The sequence below is a fragment of the Patiria miniata genome, unplaced genomic scaffold (assembly GCF_015706575.1).
Source record: "Patiria miniata isolate m_02_andy unplaced genomic scaffold, ASM1570657v1 HiC_scaffold_20, whole genome shotgun sequence".
In the NCBI taxonomy this organism is placed as follows: Eukaryota; Metazoa; Echinodermata; class Asteroidea; order Valvatida; family Asterinidae; genus Patiria; species Patiria miniata.
This window is the reverse complement of record NW_024037059.1, coordinates 37,533,572-37,558,305: the sequence shown is the minus strand read 5'-3', so window position 1 is coordinate 37,558,305 and position 24,734 is coordinate 37,533,572. Positions and strand designations below refer to the sequence as shown.

General features: G+C 42.8%; 1 protein-coding gene across 1 annotated transcript; it reads right to left on the bottom strand.

Annotated features, from left to right (window-relative positions):
- Positions 1-1,155: 1,155 nt before the first annotated feature.
- Positions 1,156-24,614, bottom strand: LOC119728982 (transcription initiation factor TFIID subunit 2-like). Its single transcript, XM_038201457.1, has 27 exons — positions 24,464-24,614; positions 23,930-23,984; positions 23,589-23,661; positions 22,473-22,563; positions 20,807-20,925; positions 19,678-19,775; positions 18,875-19,113; positions 18,067-18,169; positions 17,807-17,925; positions 16,286-16,499; positions 15,376-15,642; positions 14,878-14,970; positions 13,960-14,136; positions 13,424-13,533; positions 12,506-12,571; positions 12,019-12,151; positions 10,428-10,547; positions 9,644-9,784; positions 8,993-9,103; positions 8,051-8,161; positions 7,437-7,653; positions 7,145-7,319; positions 6,495-6,594; positions 4,578-4,676; positions 3,668-3,847; positions 2,919-3,099; positions 1,156-1,791 (listed from the first exon to the last, which is right to left on the bottom strand). Exons 1-27 carry the CDS (start codon positions 24,520-24,522, stop codon positions 1,619-1,621), a joined length of 3,624 nt encoding a protein of 1,207 aa, XP_038057385.1. The 5' UTR covers positions 24,523-24,614; the 3' UTR covers positions 1,156-1,618.
- Positions 24,615-24,734: the final 120 nt, after the last annotated feature.

Genomic DNA, 24,734 nt, shown 5'->3' with positions numbered 1-24,734 from the left:
TATGAAATGCATAAAGTGGACTTTGTAGCCTCCTTGTCACTCATGTCAAAGAAAAATTGAATTCAGATAGGAACTTCTGGGGATTGACAGGATCAGGAAAGCATCACCCTCTTACAAACAGATATCTGAATCTCAGGCCTGCCAACTCTCACGCATCGAGCAAGAGGCTCACGCATTTCAGGCTATTCTCACGCTATTCTCACGCTATTCTCACGCTATTCTCACTCCCACACGGGATTTCTCTAAAAGCACCTTGAAAATGATGTTCAAATGATGATCTTTTGCTCAAACAAATTAGTCAAAGTGGTCAGAAATTGCCACAGATCACACCACAGAGCATCTAGAAGCCATAATTTTCCAAGGCCCTTAAGCGGGCCCTGAACCCTATGCTGTTAGGGCTTCGCATTTTTTTTCTGATCAAGCTCCATCGCCAAATTCTCACTCTCATGTCTTATTCAAAGTTGGCAGCCCTGGAGTCTGATTTCATCTTCAAGTACTTAAATCAGGGGTGTGAGTGACCACTGCTAAAAATAGCTGAAAACAGCTGAAAAAGGTGTAAAAAAGATGAACTTTGGAAATCTCCTATACTTTTGTACACAGCAAGTGAGGGAAAAAGCTGAAAAAAGCTGAAATCCAAAACAGAAAAAAGCTGAAATCAGCTTTTAAGCTGAGATTTCACACCCCTGTACTTTGGTCCTTACCCAACCCAATGTACCCTAGCTAACCAAAATACACCCTCTACACACAAACAATATACACACATATCCTGTGAGAGCATGATTTTTATTATTCAGCAATAACATACTGTACAAATATTTACATACATGGTGTACATATATTTACATTCCTTTAGAGTAGAGCTCAGTTTTCTTATATCCAAGACAACGAAAAATATCCAAATGATGTGAGGATTTTCATGCCCAGTGCATTGGTGCAACAAGGATTAATGATGATTTACATCACCCCGACGCAAATCCCATCTTATGAATAGTTTCATTGCGGTACCCGCTGCTACATATACATCAGATTCGAACCAGCCAACTGATCCCGTTAGCTCGGTGGCCGAGGGGTGAGACGTCTGCACTAGAAAGCAGGAGGACGTGGGTTCGAGTCCCACCCGAGTGATTTTTTCCAACTTTCATTCTGGAGGTAACACACCGAGTATACAGCATACATCGGTGAAGGGCAAAACCTAATATTGATAATGTTCCTGAAGAATAGGGGGTGGGAAGGATTTTCAGTTTTGAGTTAAGGTGGTATGTTCCCTTAAATCTTGTCTAGAAAGTGTCTGATGGGCTCCAGGCAAGAGATCTGAAGAAGTTGCGTGGCCTGCTCATGTCTCAAGAGAGCCGCTTTTAGCAAAGGTTCACTGCATGTGCATATATACCAGTTGCCCTGGTCGAAAGCCAATTATGCCCTAGCCTGTGAAATTACGGTTGGACATTGGAACATTTTCTGACCATTTTGTAAACCAAAACAGATATGCTGGGTCCAATTTTTGTACTGTGTATTCTGAGTTAGTGAAGGAATTTGACACTCTCTGCGTTCAACAATTCAAGCACGATTGTGCAAGTTTCTTTGCAAAATCAGCACCCTAATTTTGAGTCAAAGTGTTTATTCAGCTTCGGTCCGGGTCCCTGTCGTGTCGTTTCTTGTGCCTGTGCTTGTCCTTTTTCTTCTTCTTCTTGTGGGGTTTGTTGGAGCCGCTGGAGGTGGAGGCATCGTGGGGGGCATCGCTGCTACGGTTCAGCTTGGGAATGCGATACTTGAAATCCACAGGTTTAGTCAATCCTGGTAGAGATTTGAAAAAACAAAAAAAGTAGAGCTGTTATCGAGACTTGCCTCAACTTTTACTTTTTTTTCTCAAAACATGAGTCCCACTTGGACTCGATTAACATACCAAGTTTCACGTTTACAACTAGTTTTCGAGTTGTGTTCAAGGCATAACAAGTAAGTCACTAGACAGATCTTACAGTCCAATGTCAAGTCAAGAGACAAGCTCTTGATTGGTTTGTAATTGACTTGTTAACTTGATTGCAACTAAATTGGAGAAAGAAATTGACTGGAGCGGGATTTGAACCTGTGACCTCCGGATTACTATTCCAGCAATTCATCAACTGAGCTATCCAGCCCTACGCTGGTGGTTCCCAATTTTGCAGGTTAATGGCTTCGGAAAAAGTTCCATACTCGATAGCCACTTTTTTCAATTAATTTTCTAGCGCCAAAAGTTACATCTTTTATGGTTATTCCCTCCACTTTCCCTCCTCTACTCTCACCCCCTCCTTTCCTTAATTTCTATTTATTAATCAGTCAGTTACTTCATCGAGATTCGAACCTCGGACACTTGCTTGATACACGAGACTCTTAACCGCTAGGCCGCACACGATCGCTGTTGCAATGATCAATCTTTGGACGTATTTGAAGTATCCATTGAAATAAACTAAATATTCATGAGAAAATAAATATTCATAGTGACGTATTGCACTATCATTGGCCGGCTCATGCGACGTCATGGTTATCGATGTCATGCGTATAACGTACCGCTGTTCCAGACACTTCAATCAGTTTTGACCGGCTGCTTCAACTTGGTTCTGCACGACGTGTGCATCCAAAAATGTGCTCTAAAAACACATTTTGACTAAATTTTTTTTACCTTAACACAGCTTCCTGGATTCCTCTTGGTTGAAATGACAAGGTGAGGTGACAATCAATATGTTTGGCAGCAGATAAATTGACGATCGAGTATGGAACTTTTCCCATGGCTTCTCACTAGCGTGCCTTGATGATAGGCATTGACAAAATGGGGAACTGCCAACATAGGGCAGGATAGCTCAGTTGGTACAGCGCCTGAACGGTAATTCGGAGATCGGAAGTTCAAACCCCGCTCCAGTCAATGGACATGAAAGTAAAGCACTCACCAGGCACACCAATCAACTCCTCCTTGACTCTGACACTGGGCGTCGGCTGAGTGCTGGGCTCGGTTTTGATCGGTCGCGAGACTGGCGACGGGTGTACCGTCTTCTCGCTAGAGGGCGCCCCCTCATCATCGGAGGACGACTCTGAAGAGATGGTGCTTCCTTGGGTTTCAAGATTTGGTCTCTGTTGGTATGGGAACAGAAAAAAAAAACACATGAATTTACATTGGGCTCATTACCACTGGAGGGTTATTCCTGACTAACTTAGTAAAATTGTGTTCAGTGCATACACTCCAACAATAATGAAAGCTGGTAAATTTATTTGTGCATCGAATGCTTCTTCTTACAGTAAGTAGATGTACAATGTGCACTTGGGTGATTCACCTATATTTGAGTAAGTTTACAATTTCACAGGAATCCCTCTTTACGAAAAAAAAAAGGATCTTGGATACATTCACACTGCCTTGTGCATGGACCTACTGATTGTAAAAACAGAAAATCCCACTTGAAAATTGGACAAGACTTGTCTGTCTTTCTAAATTGTAAACTTGAGAAAAAAATAGCATATGCCAGCAGAAGCGTGTAAAACTTCCCGATTTTGGAATTACTGATGGAAAATTTTGATCCATTTTACTCATTTGTTAGTTAGTTTTCTGGGACAAAAGGGCTAATGTCATGTAGATAAAACCTTGGACTCAGGAGCTCAAATACTCTAAATTGTTGGTTATATTTCCTCCGGGGATTCTGCCTACCTTCCTCTTGGCAGACTGATCCTCCCTGCCCTCCTCATCGCTCTTGGGCTCGGTGCGTTGCCTTGACAACGAGGCTGATGACGAGGGTGGTGGAAGCGGGGAGATGCTCTTTCGTTTCCGCTCCTGGCTGCTCTCTCCGCCGGAAGGCGGACTGTCGTCTTTGGCTTCCTGACTGTCAGCCTTAGACGAGAAATAAGGAAGATTTAGTAAACGTCTTAAATTTAAATAAGGAATTCTGTTAAAAGTTTAGTGCAGTGGGGCGTGACTGAGTGGGTTATTAGAACTTTGGGCATTATCTCAAAAGTGGATCCATACAGCAAAATGGACGAAACTATTCAAGCTAGTACGCTCTGTTTTAGTATACTAGTATGAAGTCACTACAAATGATAATGCTTAATCGATCAGGCTGGTTAAACTATCTGCGCTCAGTGAATGTTGAAATACCTGTTCAATAGTTAATACCTACTTTCCATAGAAATCAGATAGTTTATGCCGAACACTCCAGAATCCTTCAAAATCCATTGAGAAGTGGCTGCAGCCGCTTCCATAGGCATGTGTGTAATTTTCGGCTGTAGCCGAGCAAAATTCAGACAAGGCCTATGAAAGGTTCCTAGTAAAATTTGCCTAGGAAGCTAGCTAGGGGTTAAGCATTGGACAGTCATGTGATCAGGCAGTGACTTTTCCATGTGACCAGACACGTGACCTGACACGTGACCTAAGCATGCAAAGGTCTGTGATTGGCTAGAGACTTCCAATAATCATCACAGATGGTTTTATTTTGGAACAAGACAGACATGCATTTGCAGGTATGTCATGTGACAGTGTCATGTGAGTGTCTCATGCAAAGGGGGAAGGAGGGGGCTTGGCATGTGACTGTATCATGTGACTGTATCATGTGACCACTACTTACCACGGATTGCGAGTCGCTTACCGAAGGCTCTTCCTCAGGAATAATTATGGATGGGTTGAGCATGGTACGTTTCTCCTTTAAATTAAGAATCAAGCCAAGCTGCATGCGGCAAACCAAAACAAAAATAAAAAACCAGGAAAACAAAATTTGCTGGGTTGGGTTTTACATTCATTGGCGCGTTGTGCGGGGCAGGGATGGAATTTGGTAGGGCGCAATTGAGTTTCTTGAGCTGGGTTTTGGGGTTGGTGGGGGAAACAAGAGGCAATGGGGGGGGGAGGGAGGGGCGGCTGAAATGAAATAGGTTTGGATGAAAGGCAGCTGGGTAAAACTGGGTTCAAGGGGTGGGTATGGGGTTGGGAAGGGGGGTGATATGGGAAGGGGGGTGATATGGGGGGGGGTTATGGGGGGGTACAGTACATGAGAAAATCAAATGGGACAACAGACTGGGGGAGTTAACAAAATTAAGAGTTATGAAATGAGAACAGAAATTAAACGAAAAGCAAGAACGGAAATAGAGGGAAGACAAGCAAAAAAGCAACAAGGAATAAAATCTGATGGTCATGGGAAGCTGTCTTCATAATGTTACAGGAAACAGGTTTTTTTCAGGAATTAGTGACATTCTAAAAATACTCAACATGCACAATCATGCAAACAGTACCCTATCCCCATCACTGCTTTGTTCAGGCTCCAGGGTCTACAAGCCTAAGAACTGGGGAGAACAATCCTTCGCTCCAAACTGAAAACGACCGATGACTTTTGAGATCAGACTCATTGCGGACAACCCAAACCTGTCTCACCTTAACCATTTACCCTCGTCACAGTCAGAATTAAACACGGATGATATTACTCCTCTGCCCTCTACTTTCACAGCGATGGAAACAGATTGAGGATTTGCACGAGGAACTTGAAACTTTGTCTTGCATGTACCCAAGTTTAAAACCGTCTTGGAACGATGTTTCCTTTCTATACTTCTAGAGAGTCTGATAGTTCTGAAGGTCTAATGCCTGTCTGTTTTTAGTGTATCGTTGTGACTTTGACACTTGAGAGCCTACGCGATGTGCACTCATTTGGTACTGAAGAGCAGGCCACAAATTAACCCTAAACCCTGCTCAATCCAACAGGATCCAATTATTTTGCATTCCCGTTGGAAGCTGTTGGATTGAGCCCAGTCAACCCCTTGTATATATTCCTTTTGAAATCTGTTGGATTCAGCAGGCAACTGAAAACATTCAGAGTCGGTTTCTGTTGGGTACTGGTACTGGTAAACAACGCCAAGTTGGAGCGAAAAGAAAAATAACTTTATCGTAAATTTCAACGCTTTATTGTCAGGTGCCATTATTTTTGTCCTTGGTAACTTTTTTGTCGACGGCTGTTCATTGTTCCCTTCCTTTCAGCAGGTTAAAGTCTTTGACAGTTGTAAAATACTTAATGCAAAACACTCGAGCGGCCCAAATCGATTGCCGCATGCAACTTTTAACCGGCGCGCTCTGCGTGCACCTTCTGACTGGCGCAGCAGCAAGAAGCTGCAGGTGGCAGTTTCGAAAATCTGAATATTCCGTCAAACGCAGTTTCAAGTAATCAAATAATAAATTAGTCGAAAACGAACAGCCCTTCTCCCATGACAGAAGAGGAATAGGTCTCGATCAAAGGACGTCATTTCCTACGGACCATCCACGTGCATCGGCATTTTGAGCGTCAACTTGCATAACGCGCATCGGCTGCGTCGTATTTCGAACACATTTCGAGCAACAAGCGCGTGTGATTGGAACATTTTCAACACTGCGCAATGCGTGCTTGATTGCGTGAAATACACAATTGCAGTTCTCCTACAGAGATGGTTGCATTGAGGGAGCCCTATAGAATAGAAAATAAAGAGCATGCATGCCAGCTAACAGTGCAAAGCATCTGGAAACAAACCTCAGGTATAGGCAGGCAAGACGGTCGGCTCCTTCCATAGAGAGTGTGGTAGAAGTCTACTGCATCACAGCGCAGCCTGGCATCGTGTGAGGTACCGGAGCTTAGGCAACAAAAAATAAATAAATAAAAAAATGAATTCAAAAAAAAAGACAAGGCAAGCTTTTTAAAGTTGGTCCCAGAGTGCACAATAGAGAGTCTGCACAATGGGTTGAATTTAGCCCAATCATTGGCATCACAGGGTTATCCTATATGACAGCACTGCCCGATTCTCTTGACCAGTCTACAGCCAGCGACAGTCAGACAGACAAGTACAACAAGGACACTAGGCTTTCCAAGAGTTGAGTTGTGTAGCTTAAGGTGGATTTTATCTTGAGTTTTGCCCTTCGCTGATGTCATTTCATAAACGCCGAGTACTTGCTTAGGTGGGACTGGAACCCATGACGTCCTGCTTACTAGTGCAGAGGTCTCAGCCACTGTACAACCAAGCTTGCCAGTGTCAGCTAGCTGGTTCGAATCTGTCATAGCAACATGTACTCCGCTCAAAGACTTGGGATGGGTTTTATTTAAGGTAGTTTGGGTAGTTCTGGCTGACTTTCGGAAGTTCAGGTGTTGAAAAATTAGAGGAAAATGGAAAGGAAAGTGGGATTTACTTCATGAGGGTCCACAGCCTCTCCACCAGGCTTTCGTTGTTGAGCGCCGACGTCTCCCGATGCTTGAAGGGCGGATTGGCAGTCAGCATCTCAAACAGGCGGTGTCTGACCGAGGGCATGGGGTCCTGCTCCACAATGTCCAACAGCCAGGAGAAGATGTCAGCATTAGACTCCACTGGTGAAAAAAGACAAGATGGTATTATACCACGATACAAACAATTAATAAAGGCACCTTTACAAGACTAAGAATATCTACAAGACATAACCACTGACTGCCCTACTGGTGACCTACCTTTGACGTAATCCACCAGGGACTCCAGAGCAGCCATCCTGATCTCCACAAAGTGACTGTACTGGGCGTAGGTCTGGAACAAGGTGGGATCGCTGGGCAGGTGGCCGTTCTTCTGCAGGGTGCGGATGGCCTGCAGGCAGCTGATGGTCACACGGTGATGGTAGCAAGGAAGGAGTTTCTCTAGGTTCAGGCAGCGAGTTACTTCCTCCAGGACAATCTTTTTAAAAAAAATAATCAAGCTTTTACAAAGAAATTGACTGGAATGAGATTTAAACCTCTTGAACACAGTGTTGACGTTTTATCAACTGAGTTGTCCAACCCTGTGTTAGTGCAAACAATGTGATTTAGTCTCAACACCTTGGTTCAGCAACAGGGTCATTCTCACATTGGCCCAAAACTTGGTGGAGTTGTGTTCTTCCTGCTTTCCGGTACTTACCAGGGTGTGAGTGACCACTGATAAAAAGAGCTGAAAACACCTGAAAAAGGTGTAAAAAAAGTTGAACTTTGGAAATCTCCTATAATTTTGTACACAGCAAGTGAGGGAAAAAGCTGAAATCCAAAACAAAAAAAGCTGAAATCAGCTTTAAAGCTGAGATTTCACACCCCTGACTTACCCTTGTCTCCGGTGTGAGGTTCTCCACGCTGGTGCTGACCATGGCGACGGCCGGGGTGATGGTGTGGGTCAGTGCCGTGATGAGTGAGGCCCGATAGTAGTTATCGGAGAACTGCAAGTAAGAATAATCAAGATTTTATCTTGGCTTATAGACACTGTCACTTGATTGGTCTAAAATGGTCATGCGTTATTCTTTCATCAAAAATGCATTATTGAAATCACTGAGTAATGCAAGGTTTATTTAAGTCCGGGGCGGGGCACTTCCTGGCCAGTGGGTAAGTTGACGGAAATCAAAGATTACATTGCGATGATTATGGGCTTCGTGCGCATACAAGAGAGGGCGTGTTTTGACCTCTTATGAAAGCCCCATGGACAGGAACACAATGCGTGTGCATACTGGTTTGAGCGTGTATGGCCCGAAATATTGACAATTCATTTACATTCGACTCTCGTTAGTACAAACTCTGTTAATACAAAATTCTGGTTATAACAAACATAAAGCCTTGGTCCCAACTGTGCATTTATGCGCACAATGAATGGGACTGATGTTCCTTTTAATTCAAAATTCTGATATAACAAACAATTTGGCTAGGTCCGAACGAGTTTGTTATAACGAGAGTCGACTGTATTCTGAATGTGCTCAAAGCAACAGTTTTTTTTGCGTGAGCGATAGGCGTTGTTAGCAGTGCGTTCGAATGTCTCTCCCGGTAGTCTCCCCTAACTCTCCCTTTCTTACTGATGAGGGGGTACTTGTGAACGAATCCCATCAGTCAACTTTTGCTTCTTTTTGACTTGTTTGCAGGACACAATGCTAACTGCTGTGGGGCGCGTGTTTTCTCCTGCCTGCAAGGATGCATAGCACCATCTGCTAATCCTGTTAGCTTGTCATCTGCTAAGCATCGTATTTCTGCTAGAACAGCACCATGAAGAGACCTCTACTCACCTTGTTCTTGGTGTTGTCATTGTATTTGATGAGGTCGACCAGGAAGTCCAGAGATTCCTTTGGGCACAGGGAGTGAGCGTTGCGTATGGTGGCCAGGGCTACAGGCAGAGTCTGAAAAGTGCAAAATTGACAAGGGAATAAAACGGAATTGAAGTGTTTTTCTAAAGGTAGTGATATCTCAGATGTTATCCTAGAATACTATTACAACTGTACTAGGTTTTTAAGAGCGTGTGTGACATTATTTTATAAAAACAGCACTGCCACATTGTTTGCATAGTAAAACCTTTTTCCATTTTGGAACACAAATTTACTCCGCCCCAAAAAACAATTTTTTTTGTTTAAATTCAAATTGATTTTAAGGTATAACGCTGAAGGCAGATGTTACCGTTGTTTTTAATATCAAAATGTCGATATACATAAATACTAAACATCTTGCAGTCAATTTAAATACAATTTTTTTGCTTTCGGGTTGTTTCTTTTGTGGCTGAAATCGTGTGCAGCAGCCCCACATTCTTTGTACTCCAAACAATTTTGGAAAGCCAAGCCTCATTTAAAAAAGAACTGACTGCATTTCTGTACCCATAAAAATATAGCAAAAACCTGGGTGTGGGTTTGGAAGGATGTACGGTAGTTTGGAGTCAGAGGGCATACCTTTTGCAAGAAGTAGTCCATGAAATTGCTGAAGCTGTTCTGCTTGACGATGTCGGCGCAGGAGTAGGAGCCAAAGAGTTTCTTGAACATGGCGATGATGGCCGTGTGGCCCATGTAGGAGGCGACCAGCTCATTAGAAATCTACAAACGATCGGTACATTGGTACAGTAAAGTAAAACAACTGGACTTCTATTGATTAAATATGGGTCCAACTTCATGGCTCTGCTAGTGGAGAATCTCTGTTTAGGCCAAAAACAAAGAAATAGTCGGTCTCTGGTCAGGGCAAGCATAATTTTAATCATGTACAACAATATTGCTTTTTTTTCCAAATTTTCCACGCTAGCTACAACAGCGCCCTCTATTGCCGCACTGCCTCAATCTTTTGTGGGCAGCTCAACTCCAAATGATGGAGGGCACCAAGGCAAATAATGGAGGTCAAAAAGGCATATGAGGACACACAAAAGCAAAATAGTGCCCACCTTATCTGTCTAACCCAAGCATAAAAAAACCCAATAAAAACAAACAAAAAAACAACGCATCGCCGCATCAATTTTGGAACCTTGGTCTGACCAGAGACCGACTATTTTAGGGGGGCCTAACTGCAGTTGAAACAAGCAAAGTGGCATCGGAGGAGCACACCTGTTTATGCTTAAGTGCATAGTGGGTTGGGCTTTAATAGATCAGTGTGTTCCTCTCAATCATATTAAACATTTTCAAGCAGCTTTGCTCAATTTTAATAGATCCAAAGGGCAATTTTTAAAAAAAAATTGCACCACTTTTTTACCTTGGCCAGTGAGTGTGCAGCGACCATTCTCACTTTGTGGAAACACTGTCGGTTCTCGATGATCTCAGTCAGGACACTGACTGTGGAGGGACTGGGAAACCTCTCTAGGTTCTGTATCGCCTGAGCATTTCGGAACAAAACGCGAAAGAAAAAGCGTACAAATCGAGTCAGAACAGGGGGAAAAACAAGGATATTTCACATCTCGGCAGAAAATTCCGCAGAATCTGTGGCAACAATATTAACCCTAGCTCTCCAGGCCTTTTTGCTAGGATGTAGCCTCAATCCTGCAAAATCCTCCACTTGGCCTCATGGAAGAAAAAAACACATAGCCTCAATCCTCCAATTCCTCCATTATTTCTTGAATGTGGTCCGTGGAGGGGTGACCACTGCCTGAATCCTGCCAAATCCTGCGGCAGTGACTGTCAATATGTTGAGGCTTGGCCAGTGACATCCTGGAGCAGTATGGAGGATTTCAAGCATAATCCAGGCCTGTATTTATGCATAGCTGAGCAAAAACAACCAAAGGTCCGGCCCAAGACCTTGACAAATTGCATCCTACGAAATCAGTAACACACTTTTGCCATGTAACCTCAATCCTCCAAATTCCTCCACTTTGGCAAAGAAGATTTTGAAGGATTCAGGGCGGTTAGGGTTAAAAATCAAAGATAGGTTATGGTCTCCCAGTGGATTGATTAATTCTTTTCTAATTCTTTTCTGAGTATCTGTACAAGGCCATAGCATCTTGGCATGAGCTTCAGGCGTCGTCAGCAATGCATTCGAATGTCTCTCCCAGAAACCGTTGACGGGTCACTTATGCACAGAGTCAGTAATCAAAAAAGTTTTGTTGACGCAACTGTTATAGCTGTTAGCTGTGAAATTTTGCTCGATTTCTAAACACATTTCATTTGGAGTCGAGAGCCTAGAATTGAAAATGTACCCTCAACTGACTGATCGGACAAAATGTCTTCACATACCTTAGTGCCCATACTTCAATTAAGCTCTGTATAACTATCCCTGATCATGATTTTGGGGCTCGTTTTTGGACAACAAAAGCTACAAATGCGCCTGTGGACTCCGTGGGGGAGTGTGGCCTAGCGGTTAGGGTTGGTAACTCATAATCAGAGGGTCAGGGGTTCGAATCCAGTTGCTGGTCATATGTTGTGTCCTTTGGCAAGCCACTTCATCCCCACTTGCCTCTCTCCACCCAGGAGTATAAATGGGTACCGGCATTAGCTGGGGAGTAACCGGCGATGGACTAGCATCCCGTCCAGGGGGAATAGAAATATTCTCAGTTGTTTCATGCTGCTGAAACGGGAGATAAATGCCGGCCTGATGGGCCACGTAGGCTTGTGACAGACTTTACTTTTTTGCTTTACTCGGTGCAAAAGTACTCCCTTAATGATGTCAAAAAGAAGAGATATTACCAAAAATTGAATGCCCTTATTGAATATTCTGTATGCCTGGCCTAAATGCAAAGATGCTACAGGCTTGTGTGTATTCAGATCATTATAAGTCATATTTGTACTAAAGTTCACATGAATACCGCCCTCTACAGTCCCTGCGCAGAGTCCACTGTGGCCTAATGACCCACCTCAATCTGCGCGACGATGTCCCTCTCGTAGCGCAGCTGGTAGTGCCACTGGAAGTCGGGCTGCTGGAAGACCACCTGACGCAGCAGGGTCATCTGGGTGTCGATGCGGATCCACAGAACGGGCGAGTCAGAACTAGAGCATCATGGGAAGGGAAACGACAAAATGAAAAGTCAGTCAGTTTGAAGAAAGAAACCCAAATTATCCACCATAAGGCACAACTATGTTTACATAGGGCTTTTTAATTCAGAGAAGAATCTGTGTTTTCACATAATATTATTACCCCTGACCAGCACACTTATAGTAATTGGTAGATTTATAGTTTCAGAGGATCCAATATTTTCACATATTACTATTACCCCTGACCAGCATGCTTCTAGTCATTCCCGGATTTTAATTTTCAGAGGATCCAAGGATGTCATATATTATTACCCCTGACCAGCATGCTTATAGTCATTCCTGGATCTTATAACATGTGTCGGTACTCACTCCATTGTGCTGAGGTCCATGTCCACTTCTTCGCCATTCACCAAAGGGATTTTCTTTTTCTTATGCCTAAGAAGTAGAAAAAAAAATCCTCTTGTTTTTAGAAAACAGAAAATTCTGAAGTTAACGTTTTGAAAAGACATAATTAAACAACAAATTGAACATCACAATTGAACGAAGATGACAATGTTTTTTTGCATATGGATAATTTTGACCTTGTTTTTATCTGAAACAGTAAATATTTTACTTTGTTGATCATATCCACTCAAACTTTTTCGGCCAAAAGCATTACCTGAAGTGAAAGAACTGACTGCACAAGGAATCAAAGTGAACAGATATTTTTTTAGTGGGGGAGTCTAGATGAAACCATAGAGCTATATTAAATTACTAGAGCGCTAACTTCGTGTACAAAGTAATGCCTGCTGGGCGCATCCATGTTTGTGCACAAACCTATGGAGACCTAGAAATTTTGTACGGCTTTTGTACGGCTATTTGCATATCGGCGTTTGTATTCCATACCGGTGCGTTACCGAAGCCAATACGCCCAAAACCGAAACGCACGATCAGCAAATGAGCATCTCATTTTGCTCTACGCAAACAGCGCAACCCGTGCGCATATTCGCTGAAAATGCTTTTTGCCGTCACATTTTTTTGAACCGTCAATGACGCGCTTAAGTTGTTTGCATATGTTCTACTTGCGCGTTGCATGTAAAGCACACTTTCAAAATTAAATCCATCTAATTTCTTTATGTTCTACAAACACGCACATGAATTCAAAATGTCTGCGCCCAGGACGACTTTGAAGCGTCTCCGCGCGTAGAATGACGAGTTAGCGCTCTAGTAATTTAATATAGCTCTATGGATGAAACAGAGCAGTCTCCAATAAAAACTGAAAATGGAACCAAACTTGGCACAACTTACCGTCTGCTTTTTGAGTGGCAGGTGATATCTCCTTTGGTGACATTATCCTCCACCTGCAGAGTGTGCTCAAAGGAGCCGTCTAGCTCCTGAACGGTCACCTTTAAAGGTCCCTGAAACATAAACAGTTTGATTTGAGGTTAGGCTTGAATGACTCTAATATTTAAATATCGATGATTCACCTTTAAAGGTCCCTGAAACATAAACAGGTTGATTTAAGATTAGGCTTAGGTGACTCTAACATTTAAGTATCGATGATTCACCTTTAAAGGTCCTGAAACATAACTGGGTGATTTAAGATTAGGCTTGGATCACTTTAACATTTAATATCGATGATTCACCTTTAAAGGTCCCTGAAACATAACCAGGTTGATTTGAGGTTAGGCTTAGATGACTTTAAAATTTAAATATTGATGATTCACCTTTAAAGGTCCTGAAACATAAACAGGTTGATTTAAGATTAGGCTTAGGTGACTCTAACATTTATTGATTTTTCGCTTAGCACATAAATTCGCTAAGCAGTTATTTTTTGTACTTACGACATATTTCAGGATCCCTTTCCGCCCCGTGTCCTGTCTCAACTCTATCTCCACGATGTTCCGTTTCCGGTTGAAGTTGAAGCTGCCTGTGAACTGCACGATGCCGCCCTGGTACACCCACTGGTCCAGGAACAGGGACAGGTCCTTGCCCGACACCGTGGAGAGAGACTTCAAGAACTGAAAGGAGGAGGAGGAGATACACACTCACAAGTAAACTCTCTATCCAAACAGCATTTTGCAGTGTTGTAGTCGAGATAGTCCGAGACTAAGACCAAGATTGAGACCCGAAGTTTCGAAACGGAGACCGAGACCAGCACCTTCAAGGTGGACCGAGACCGATATGGTTCGGGACCGAGACCGAGACCAAGACCCCGGATAATAAATAACAATTAATATTCTAAATGAAAAACAAGACACATAATTATGGTTGTAAGTTGTAACCTTTGTATTATGTTGTAAAGAATCACCAACTCGCGGTATGTTTGCACTGTACATGTACATGTACATGTACAATGTATATACACACACGTTGACACCAGATCAAAATGATTTGCTTCGCTGCATGACTGGTACTGCTGCAGCTTTACATGTACTTTGAGGACTTTCCAACGTGCAGTCCGAACCAACCACGATACTACGATTCAAAACAATGTTGACATGATCTACGGGCTAGCAAATGTTTTAACTATCAACGGTACTGAACGAAGTGAACGCAAAGTAATCGATCAAGCTGTAAATGCTACATATTGCCGGTCTCTACCCGAGACCAGCCAAAACATCGAGACCAAAGGGGACCGAGACCGAGACCACAGCTCCCGAGACCGAGACTGAGACCAGCAAAAAGTGGTCTTGAAACCAGTCTCGAGACCTACAACACTGGCATTTTGAAGATTAGAACATTTTGAGATAATAACTCACTCCGCTTGTTGACAGCAGCATGTTCCCCCAGGAGTTGGTGATGAACTTCAGCATGGCAGCCGACGCAGCCAGGGACAAAAGCTTGTTGAAAACCTGGGAAATTCAAAGAAAGGATCTGATCTTCGTCTGGCATTAATTTGTTCAATTCGTCACATTTTTTTAACCAGTTCACTTTTTAAGGTATCATTTCTGCGGGAAATACTGAAATTGGGGGACGTTTAAATTTCACAAAAAAGAAGGACCCTCTGTCAGTTTTCAGCGACTATGATCAGTTACCATGGAAAAGAACATGCCAACTTTTGAGCCAGAGTCTGCACATAATGGTTTAGCCAATCTTTATGCTCAGGCAACTTTTTTTACAGATCACAAATGTGCTTAACTCAATTTTATTGATACCTAAAGTCTATTCCTAAAATGTCGGAATCAATCCAGAAAGTTGTCAGTATCTCGTCAGCATCTGTCCGTGTGTTTGTCTGTTTGTCGGCCTGTCTGTCTCACCTGTAGCAGCAGGTCCTGTCCAATCCTGAGCTCAATCAGCCTCATGACCAGGTGGGCCTTCACCCTCAACATGTCCAGGTATCGCCAGGACACCGTGTGGGGGCTGCGGATGGGGAAGTAGGCCCCGCTCTCCCCGGACTTTGGGGTGGTGGGGTTGGCCGCGTTCTTCTCGGGGTCGTCCGAGTCGGTGGATTGGACGGTCGGTGGATCCGGGTGAAGGATGACCCCACCAATCTCTTGCTCGTACTTGCAGAGTGACGTCAGTTCCTAATAAAAATAAATTCCGAAAAATGTCGTGTTTTAAATCTCTATTTTGTAAAAGGAGTGGCTTGGATAAGAAAAATCAGGAAAAAGTTGGTCGGTGAATGCTTAAAGGTATTTAAAACGTTCTAACAATTGCTGGCAAACCCTCTTTGTTGAAAAACAAAATTTAATTTTTTTTTTTTTTTTTTTAGCAATCTACTTGAATTTTGTTTTTTTGGGGGAGGGGGACTTTAATTTGACATATGCTGCATTGTATGATGGATTTGGGGGGGGGGGGGGCATTTGGATGTTACTTCAGTAGTGGGTTTTACACCGCACCAGCATAATACAGTGCTTAGGAAATAACGTTGGTGCAAAAACCAATAATTCAACAATTCATGTAAATAAGGACTTAAAATTCTCTCAAAAGATGCCCTAAAATGCGGGAAAAAAGGAATTTCCTTGGAATTATGATCCCAGACCCCCCCTCCCACAACACGCCTTCAAAGCTTTGCCCTCCTTTTCCCTAAACCTAGATCCATCACTGGTGAAATAGCCTACGACATCCTGGGTATTGCACAGAAAGGCCTTTCCGTAACAACATGGTCATTTCTCTATCAGCTAAAATGTCCACACAGCACTCTAGAAGAGCAAGTCAGTGGATCACCTTGTGTATGTGGTAGCGGTACTCGTTGACCCCAAACATCCGCTTGAGTAGCAAGCCCGTCAGGTACTTGGAGATGCCTTTGGGCAGCCAGAGGTCCGACCAGCTCTGGGAGCCCACGAAGCAGCCAAAGAACTGCTCGGAGAGGGACTGGGCCATGAGGCGGCGGGTCATGAAGGTCTGGTCGATGATGCGCTGGGAGTGCAGCAAGTTGGTGCTATTTGGGCGAAGGAGGAGGGAGTCCAATTTAGCATGGTTGGGTTGGATTTCCTTTCCCCTTCCATCTACCAATTTTACTGATTAACCCTAACTGAACTCAACCCATCAAAGTCCAACAGCAGGTTTTGTTGAAATCTGTTGGGATAGGTACAGTATCCCTAAAACTGATGGTCTTTCACATTGGGTTTGGCACGCCTCCAGAAACTAAGTCCAACAGTGTGTGTGTACGATTTCCCATGTGGGTGTTGGAATTTGCCAGGATGGGTACTGTTCCTAGTTAATTATGCTAGGGAGTTAGGGTTAATGCATCAATTACAAAAAAATAATGCATTCTTGTCTTTTACTAAATGTTTAAATGCAAATCTTGGCCTTTACTTTAAGGCCTTTTGGTTCCTGCAGGAGTTGGTTCAATACCTATCAGGGCCTGCCCTCTGAAAAATCCTGGCACAGCCTACGAATAAGGCATGGCAGTGAAGATCAATGCTCAAAATGTTTAAGTTCCTTTCAAAGTAAAAACGCTCTATTTGGAACATGCAGCATTGCTGTTGCACGTAGGAACAAGCAGTGATCCTAGCAGATTCCAACTGGAATACGGTTTGAGCTCAGTTAGTTGAGATCTGATATGGTTTTCTGGAAGTCGCAGGTACAAGTTCAAATTCAATTTGAGTCAGTTTTCTTTGTTAAAGCTATAGTCCATCATTTGCAGCCATCCGAAAAAGTAACTGGTGTATTATTGTTGAAAAACATACTTGGTTGAAAGATAGTAAGTGGACTAAACTCCCTGTGAAATTAATCTTTCTGGCAAGCTATCATTTTGAAGTAATCAACGAAAGAAGGCCTTTCCAATGGTGCGTCTTAAGACGCACCGTAGGAAAATTTAAATTAGTAGTTCGTTTTGTTATTCGGCGCAGCGCGCGCAAGCATTGGCACGACGCACAGGCGCGCGCGGTTGCTAAAATTCGTCGGATCAGTGCGCAACATCGCGTATAGCTGCAATTTAAAACAATTCAAAACATGATTCAGCAACTTTTGATTTGAAATTGAGATCCTAGAATGCTGTTTTTCTCGGAATATACAGCTGAAGCTGAGCTGAAACTTCATCAGGTTAGTTGTTCAGTATCCTTCATTAGATTTTGAACACTTCAAACGAACAAAATGCACAAATTAAAAATTTAGTTCTATTGTCAATTCTGGATGTAAATGTGATTATTCAGTTTTGGACTCAAGTCAAATCGAGACTCCTTTTTTCCCCCGTTTTGGCCTCAGAGTGAGATCTACAACTGACTGCAAAATGATTTTGCCTACCTTAAGATAGAGAGAGTAGCAAATGAAGAGTAGTCTTTGTACGCCTCGTCAACAAACACTTGCTTGTAGTTGCTGTAAGGATATCTGGTACCCAGACACTCCTCAAAGTAATCAAAGGCCTGCCAGAAAAAAAAAAGAACCAGACTGGTTTTTTTTTCTCGACTTTGTCTGCTTTTGCCTTCTGATAAGTTTTCTGAGGTTAACGTCAAAACCTTTTCTCCTTGCTCATAAGCAGATTAAAAAACATTTGATCGACTCACCTCGTGTAAGAATGCTGTGGAGTGCTCAAGAAGCGGCTTGAGTTGAGGCAAGCAGAAGTGGGTGACCTCCGGCATGACGGGGTCAACTAGAATCTCAAAAGGGCTTTGATATGGGAGAGGTATGGGGAAAAAAATACATCATAGTCTCCGTTCAAGGCACCAAAAAACCTGATTGTTTGGTTGCCAAAATTTGGTTCCTCAAAAGTAAAAGTTGTCTGTTCTACCCTTAGGAACCAGTGTGCTAGGAGAGACCGCATGCACTGCCTTACGCATACATATGGTGCGGTGTATGCTTGGAAAATTTTCATCTCAATATTCCTTTTTTTTACATTGTTGACGGACTACCCTAGATTTCAATTATGCATACATGCAGGCCACTTTGCCTATGAGTACCCACGTGGGTATTTACAAAACAACCCCATGTCAAAAGTCATAATGACAACGATTTGCTTGCTCTGTTCAGACTCTATATGCTACTGAGAGATACTGATGCTAAATTAAAGGGGACAACCTGTGTTAACAGGAACGGAGTGCCCATCTCTCTTTCATTAGCGATTGGGCCAGACTCATATGCTGCCGTGGGGGGGATCGCCAAACCTCCTCCACAGCGAGTCTGTTACCTTCCCAGCATTGAATAATGCCGGTACCCATTTAACAACCTGGGTTGAGAGGAGTAACTGAGGTGAAGCGCCTGACTCAAGGGCACAACACGCATGGCCGAGGCGGGGTTCGAACCCACAACCTCACGATCATGAATCCTGTGCTCGACCGCTAGACCACACGATGCTCTGTCTTAACTACAACTCACCCTACAGCCAGCGCGATATTGGGCGCCGAGGTGGGCAGATTCAGCGCGTAGTGGAAGGTCTTCTTGCGCATGTCCGGCGTGTAGACCGTCTCCATCAGGTCGCCACAGGACACGGCCGTCATGGCCTTATCGACGGTGAATTCCAGCTTCCAGGTGCAAGGCTCCGAGTAGGTGTCGATGCAAGGGAACCAGGCCCGGGAGGAGTTCTCATGGCTGTAGGTGAACATGTGGGCCGCTCTCTGCAAAACGGTTAAAATTGGGATACAAGACCTGGGCCCAACGTTTATAAAGCTGCTTATTAACAAAATATGCTTACTGAATGTACGTGTTCAGCAAAAAATTTGGCTGACAAATTAGTTACAAGTTGTCGCGTCAGTGCAACATGGTCGTAACACCATTCTGCAACAAAGTTTTATCTCGCGCGAATAAGCTGCGAGCAACAACGTCGTATCTCGACGGTCACTGACTTTGTGTGTACATCCGGGTTATTTTAAGTGAAATACGACCTTTTGACATTCTGAAACTCGCGTTTCACGTACGGCTCATTTTAGGAGATACGACCTGGTTGCACGGACACGACGAAGTTATATACATCAGACCAGTTTTGTGGTCAAGTCCATCACAAGTCTGGTCAAAAGTAAATCACAAGTATGGTCACAAGAAATAGAGGATGAACAATTTCAAAAGGAATCCTTTTGTTCCGGATAATTTGAATATCTTGTGACTTGACCTGAGACTGTAGGAATTGTGATGGACTTATGAGGACTTGTGAAGGACTCGATTAACCACTGATTATGCCTCACCTCTGCCATAGAACCTTCGGTGTCAGGGACAACAAAGTGGATCCCACCCTGGGGTCTCTCCAGGGAGAATTCAATGCTGACCCGAAGCATCTTCTGATCTGTGAGAAATAACCACACGAGTAAGAAACTGCCATTATTATTGTCAAAGTCTCAAGGTCCCTTGGTCGGTGCTTCAATCTCCAAACATAGGATACTGAAATAAGCCTTTGCACTGATGACATCACACTTTGTTTAATTGTGCACTTTTCTATGGGGCTACGAACCGTTGTCCCCACCAGGATCTGATACACCGTGCCCTCTGGAGACGTGTGTACAATAGGGAACAAAAGATTGTATACGTCTCCACAGGGCAATTTCTATAGATGAATACGTTTCCACAAGGTTTTCACGAAATAGATATATGGATTTTACTCAAAAACTAGGAATTTCCCAGGTGGGTTGATCTGTCGCAAATGGAAGAGTTTTAGAAAAGGGATATTAAGTCCAAATTTTAGCCAAGGAAATTAATTCTGGTTAAACTAAGAGCATTTTGAAACTTCACTTTCAAACTCGAAAAACTTTACTACACGAAAACAAAGAAATGTCTCCACAAGAATACAAATTTCAGTATGTGCGCTCCCATAGAAAAGCACATGTGTGAACAATGTGTGACTTCATCAGCACTGAGGTTTATTGTGCAACACCGAAGACAAATGTGCAATTTAAGTCCTGTTTTCAATGATACATAACTTGAGGGCATTAAACATCACTATGATCTCTATAATTTATTATGCCTATCCACTGAATTTAAATGCGACTTTTAACCTTGAAATGCCAAAATGCTGCATGCAAAATTTACTTTAGAAAAAGGATATTTGTTTACTGCCTTGTACAAAATACAAATAAGCACATTCTCCTTGCTAAGCAAAAAAAAAAAAAAAAAAAAAAATGGTGGGAACCAGCCACATGCAATATACATCTCGTTGACATTTCAGCTGGTATCCTGCTTTTGGTAAGTAAAATAAATGTGTGTGCTTGGAGGATCCCGGACATTTACCCATGGTCTGAGCCTGGGGTATGCCAAACAGCGCCCTCAACGGATGCCACACAAACCCAATAGACCCCTGCATAACCGAATTAACAAACTGACCGTTGACGAGGGGCATGGCGTCCTGCGGGATCTTGATAAGCAGCTCTCCGTTGGCCTGGTTTGGGTCCACCGAGTTCGTGGCCGTGTTGTGACACCCGGAGAAAAAATCTAGGTTACGCCTACGATAAAAAATAGAGATCAATGTCATGGGTGTAAGGTACAAATAAATGGGCTTTGTAATAATAATAATAATAATAATAATAATGGAGTCTTATATAGCGCACGTATCTACCAACAATTAGGTACTCAAGGCGCTGGAAATTATGTCTATTATTAAAGAAAGGTAAATAAAGTTTATATGAGAAAAATATGAGACCCATTATGTTGCACCTAATAAGGGTTTACAAGGTGCTGCAGCGCACATTGCAGCCACTGCCAGAAACACCGGGGCAAACCCCTTCTCCTAGCGATAAGTGTTACTGGGTTCTTTAACGTGCATTACACAACACACGGGACCTACGGCTTCACGTCCCATCCGAAGGACGAAGCAATAATGATAAAGTCGCTGGACTAAAGAACACCAGGCAAAAACTAATGGGCCCCTTTTGGGAACACGAGAGGGTGCTTTTTACCACTTTTGAGAGGGGCGGACAGGACACACCACGTGCGCCAGTCCGGAAATTTGGGACTCTCCATACTGTGTATGAGAGTCCCGAAACCTAAGGTACTGAAAAAACATGCAATACAAGAAAATAGACTGGCACCTGAAACAACTAGTCCAACACCCCTTTCAGTACTGCATCAATCAACTGTGCCAAACAGAAACATTTGGCATGTCTGGTACTGATCTCTATTTCTACACATTTCTCCACAGTTAGTCAACAGACTAATGAAGAGGATCGGTATTTTCAAACAGCTGGGCCATGATTGGACTTGCACCAGTCTAGTCTTTGGCCTCAAATTGATATCACTCGACTTCCCCCTTAGGTGCTAAATAGTGAAGAAAAGGCTCCTTTAAAATTGAATTGAGATCTCAAACTTGGTTGGTGAAATACTGAGGACCTTGTCTTTGCCTCATGAAAATTTTGGAGAATTTTGTCGGCTAAAGAGGAAGTAAAGTTGGTCTGATTTTGTTTTGCATGTTTTTCAGCACTTAAAGTCCCAGTCTGCTCATGCACGTACTGCTTCGAGTGAGTATAACGCAAAGTACGCATGAATAATTTCATTCTGAATGTGCACAGAGCCATAGTGTCTTCATGTGGGAATGAGATCCAAATCCAATGTGGAGTATCATGGCCTAGCGGATAAGAGCACCGGACTCATGCTCTGGTGTTTCAGAAGCAACAGTGGCATGGGTTCGAGCCCGGGCCCGGACACTTGTGCCCTTGAGCAAGGCACTTAACCATTATTGCTTCGTCCATCGGATGGGATGTTAAGCCGGAGGTCCCGTGTGTTGTATAAGACCTAACGCACGTAAAAGAACCCAGTAACACTTAACGCTAAGAGAAGGGGTTTGCCCCGGTGTTTCTGGCCTCCTAGTTATACTCCCTTGTGGAAGTCCTTAGGAGAAGAACCAACCAAGTACCAAGTAACCAACCAAGTACCAATGTCACTTTCAGCGGTCCCCCGACCTCTTCCTTCCTTACCGTTGAGGGGGTACTAGTGCACGGAGTCTATATAGCCATGCTAGTATTAGAGATGTTATACATTTGTAATTGAGACTTACTGCTTGGTTTCATTTTGACAGATGGACAAGGAAGGATCACTGTACATGAACGATGCCTCCCAGACCTCGTTGATGCAGATTCTGTAGATTCGTGGAGAGTGGATGTTAAGGTCAACAAAAAGGGGATTTACAAAAAATGTACTTTTGGTTCCTGTGTTTCGGTTTCAAGTCAAGTGCCCAAGAAGCAGTTTCACCCTAACCTTACCCTGCCGGACACAACAAGGTGCAACAGGTTCAAAGGTGTAGGGTAGATCATTTGTCATTTGTGCATTTTTTTCGTTGGAAGCAACACAAGTGCCCAAAATCTAAAGACGGGTGCTCAACAGCTAACTTGATGAAGTTTTAGCTCTGTGAATGCTGTACATCCCGAGAAAACAATATTCTAGAATCTCAATTTCAATTCAAAATTTTCCAAACCACGTTTTGAATTGCGCCGAAATCAGTGTCGGGGACACGTTCAGCCGATTGCAGCTACGCGATGTCACGCACTGAACCGACGAATAATAGCAACTGCACGTGAATGTGCGTCATGTCAACGCTAGGCGCACCCATTCACGGACTCACCGAATTACAAAGCAACTACTAACGGAAATTTCCAACAATGCGTCACTTGACACATCTTTGGAAATGGCCTTCTTGTATTGTTTTCTTCAAAACGGCAGCATGCCAGAAAGAATAATTTCACAGGGAGTTTATTGCCATTACTATCTTTAAAACAAGGAAGTTTTCAACAATTATTTTGTCAGTTACTTTTTGGATAGCTGCAAATGATCTACTCTACCTTGAAAACCCTAACTCCCTAGGCCTTTTTGCTAGGATGTAGCCTCAATCCTGCAAAATCATCCAATTGGCCTCATGGAAAAATAGCATATAGCCTCAATCCTGCAAATTCCTCCATTATTTCTTGAATATGGTCCGTGGAGGGGTGACCACTGCCTGAATCCTGCAAAATCCTGTGGCAGTGACTGTCAATATGTTGAGGCTTGGCCAGTGACATCCTGGAGCAGTACGGAGGATTTTTGGGGACAAGTTTGCATTGAGAATACCAAGATCCCTCACAATCTGAGGCTGTTTACCGTCTTCATCATGGACTTATGAATAATTACAAAAGGATATTGCACTGTTTGCTGTTGAGAAAGATGCGGTTGACCCCCGACCTGAGAGGGAGGAGATGTAGCTCAACATAGCCCTGGAAGAGGTCAAAAGTCAAAGATTAAAGGTCAGGCAGTCAATGACAACTTCTTCCAAAAAAATACACTCTACAAGGGTTTTTAAAGTCTTATAAAGCATATAGTTTGGGTTTGTAGTGTTTTATGGTTGAATCAATATTTTACTAAGACAAAGGTCGAATGTACCAAAATCTCTTGGAAGTTGGAATAAAATTATGCAAAACCGAACAATTGGCGTGGCCTAAGGCATTGGTGGACATGGTCAAGTGTAAAAACGTATCAACTTACGATTATGGACTTCCTCTGAAAGTTGACCCCAGTTATACATAATATCTGGTGATTCGTAAAAGACAAGAAAACAGACAAGTATAATGTGATTAAAACCACTTCAGCAAAATTTGTTAAACAATAGGCCTATAGGCTATATCCCCGATCCTCCATAATCTGCGCTGCGCAGATAATGCTTTGCATGCAATATTAAATCAGGCATAAAACTAAGAAAACATGAAAAACAAACAAACAAGCAAACAACCTGACAACACAAACATGACAAAAATACTAGTATTATTTTCAATAAAAACGTACTGACTGGTCTTACTTTATTAAATTAAATATACCTCAATGTCAGCGTAGGCCAACTATTCGTATATGAATAAAGTAAAGCAGGCATGGCAGGTGGCAATTATCACATAAATTGACACGACTCGAGTCGGAGTACATTTTCAAATGCAACACCAACATGACCAATGCAACTAACTTGCACACAGTTGCAGCATAAACAAATTTAATGTTTCCAACAACAAAAATGGAGAAAATACTCATAATCTAAAAGGACGAGGTGTTTCGAAGGCCTTCTCTCCCTTCTTGAAAATCTTCGACATCTTTCTGCGCTCGAAATAGTGTCACATTTCTGAAGAAATCCTGACCATCTCGACAAAATCGTCTGCTCCCAATTCTGACAATGACCTTCTTTGACCTAAAAAGAATAATAAACAAAGTAATTGGTTCTGTTCGCAAAACAAATTAAAATAAGAAAGACATCAATAATGATAAATACATTATCATTGCATTTATATTTATTTTATTACCTTTT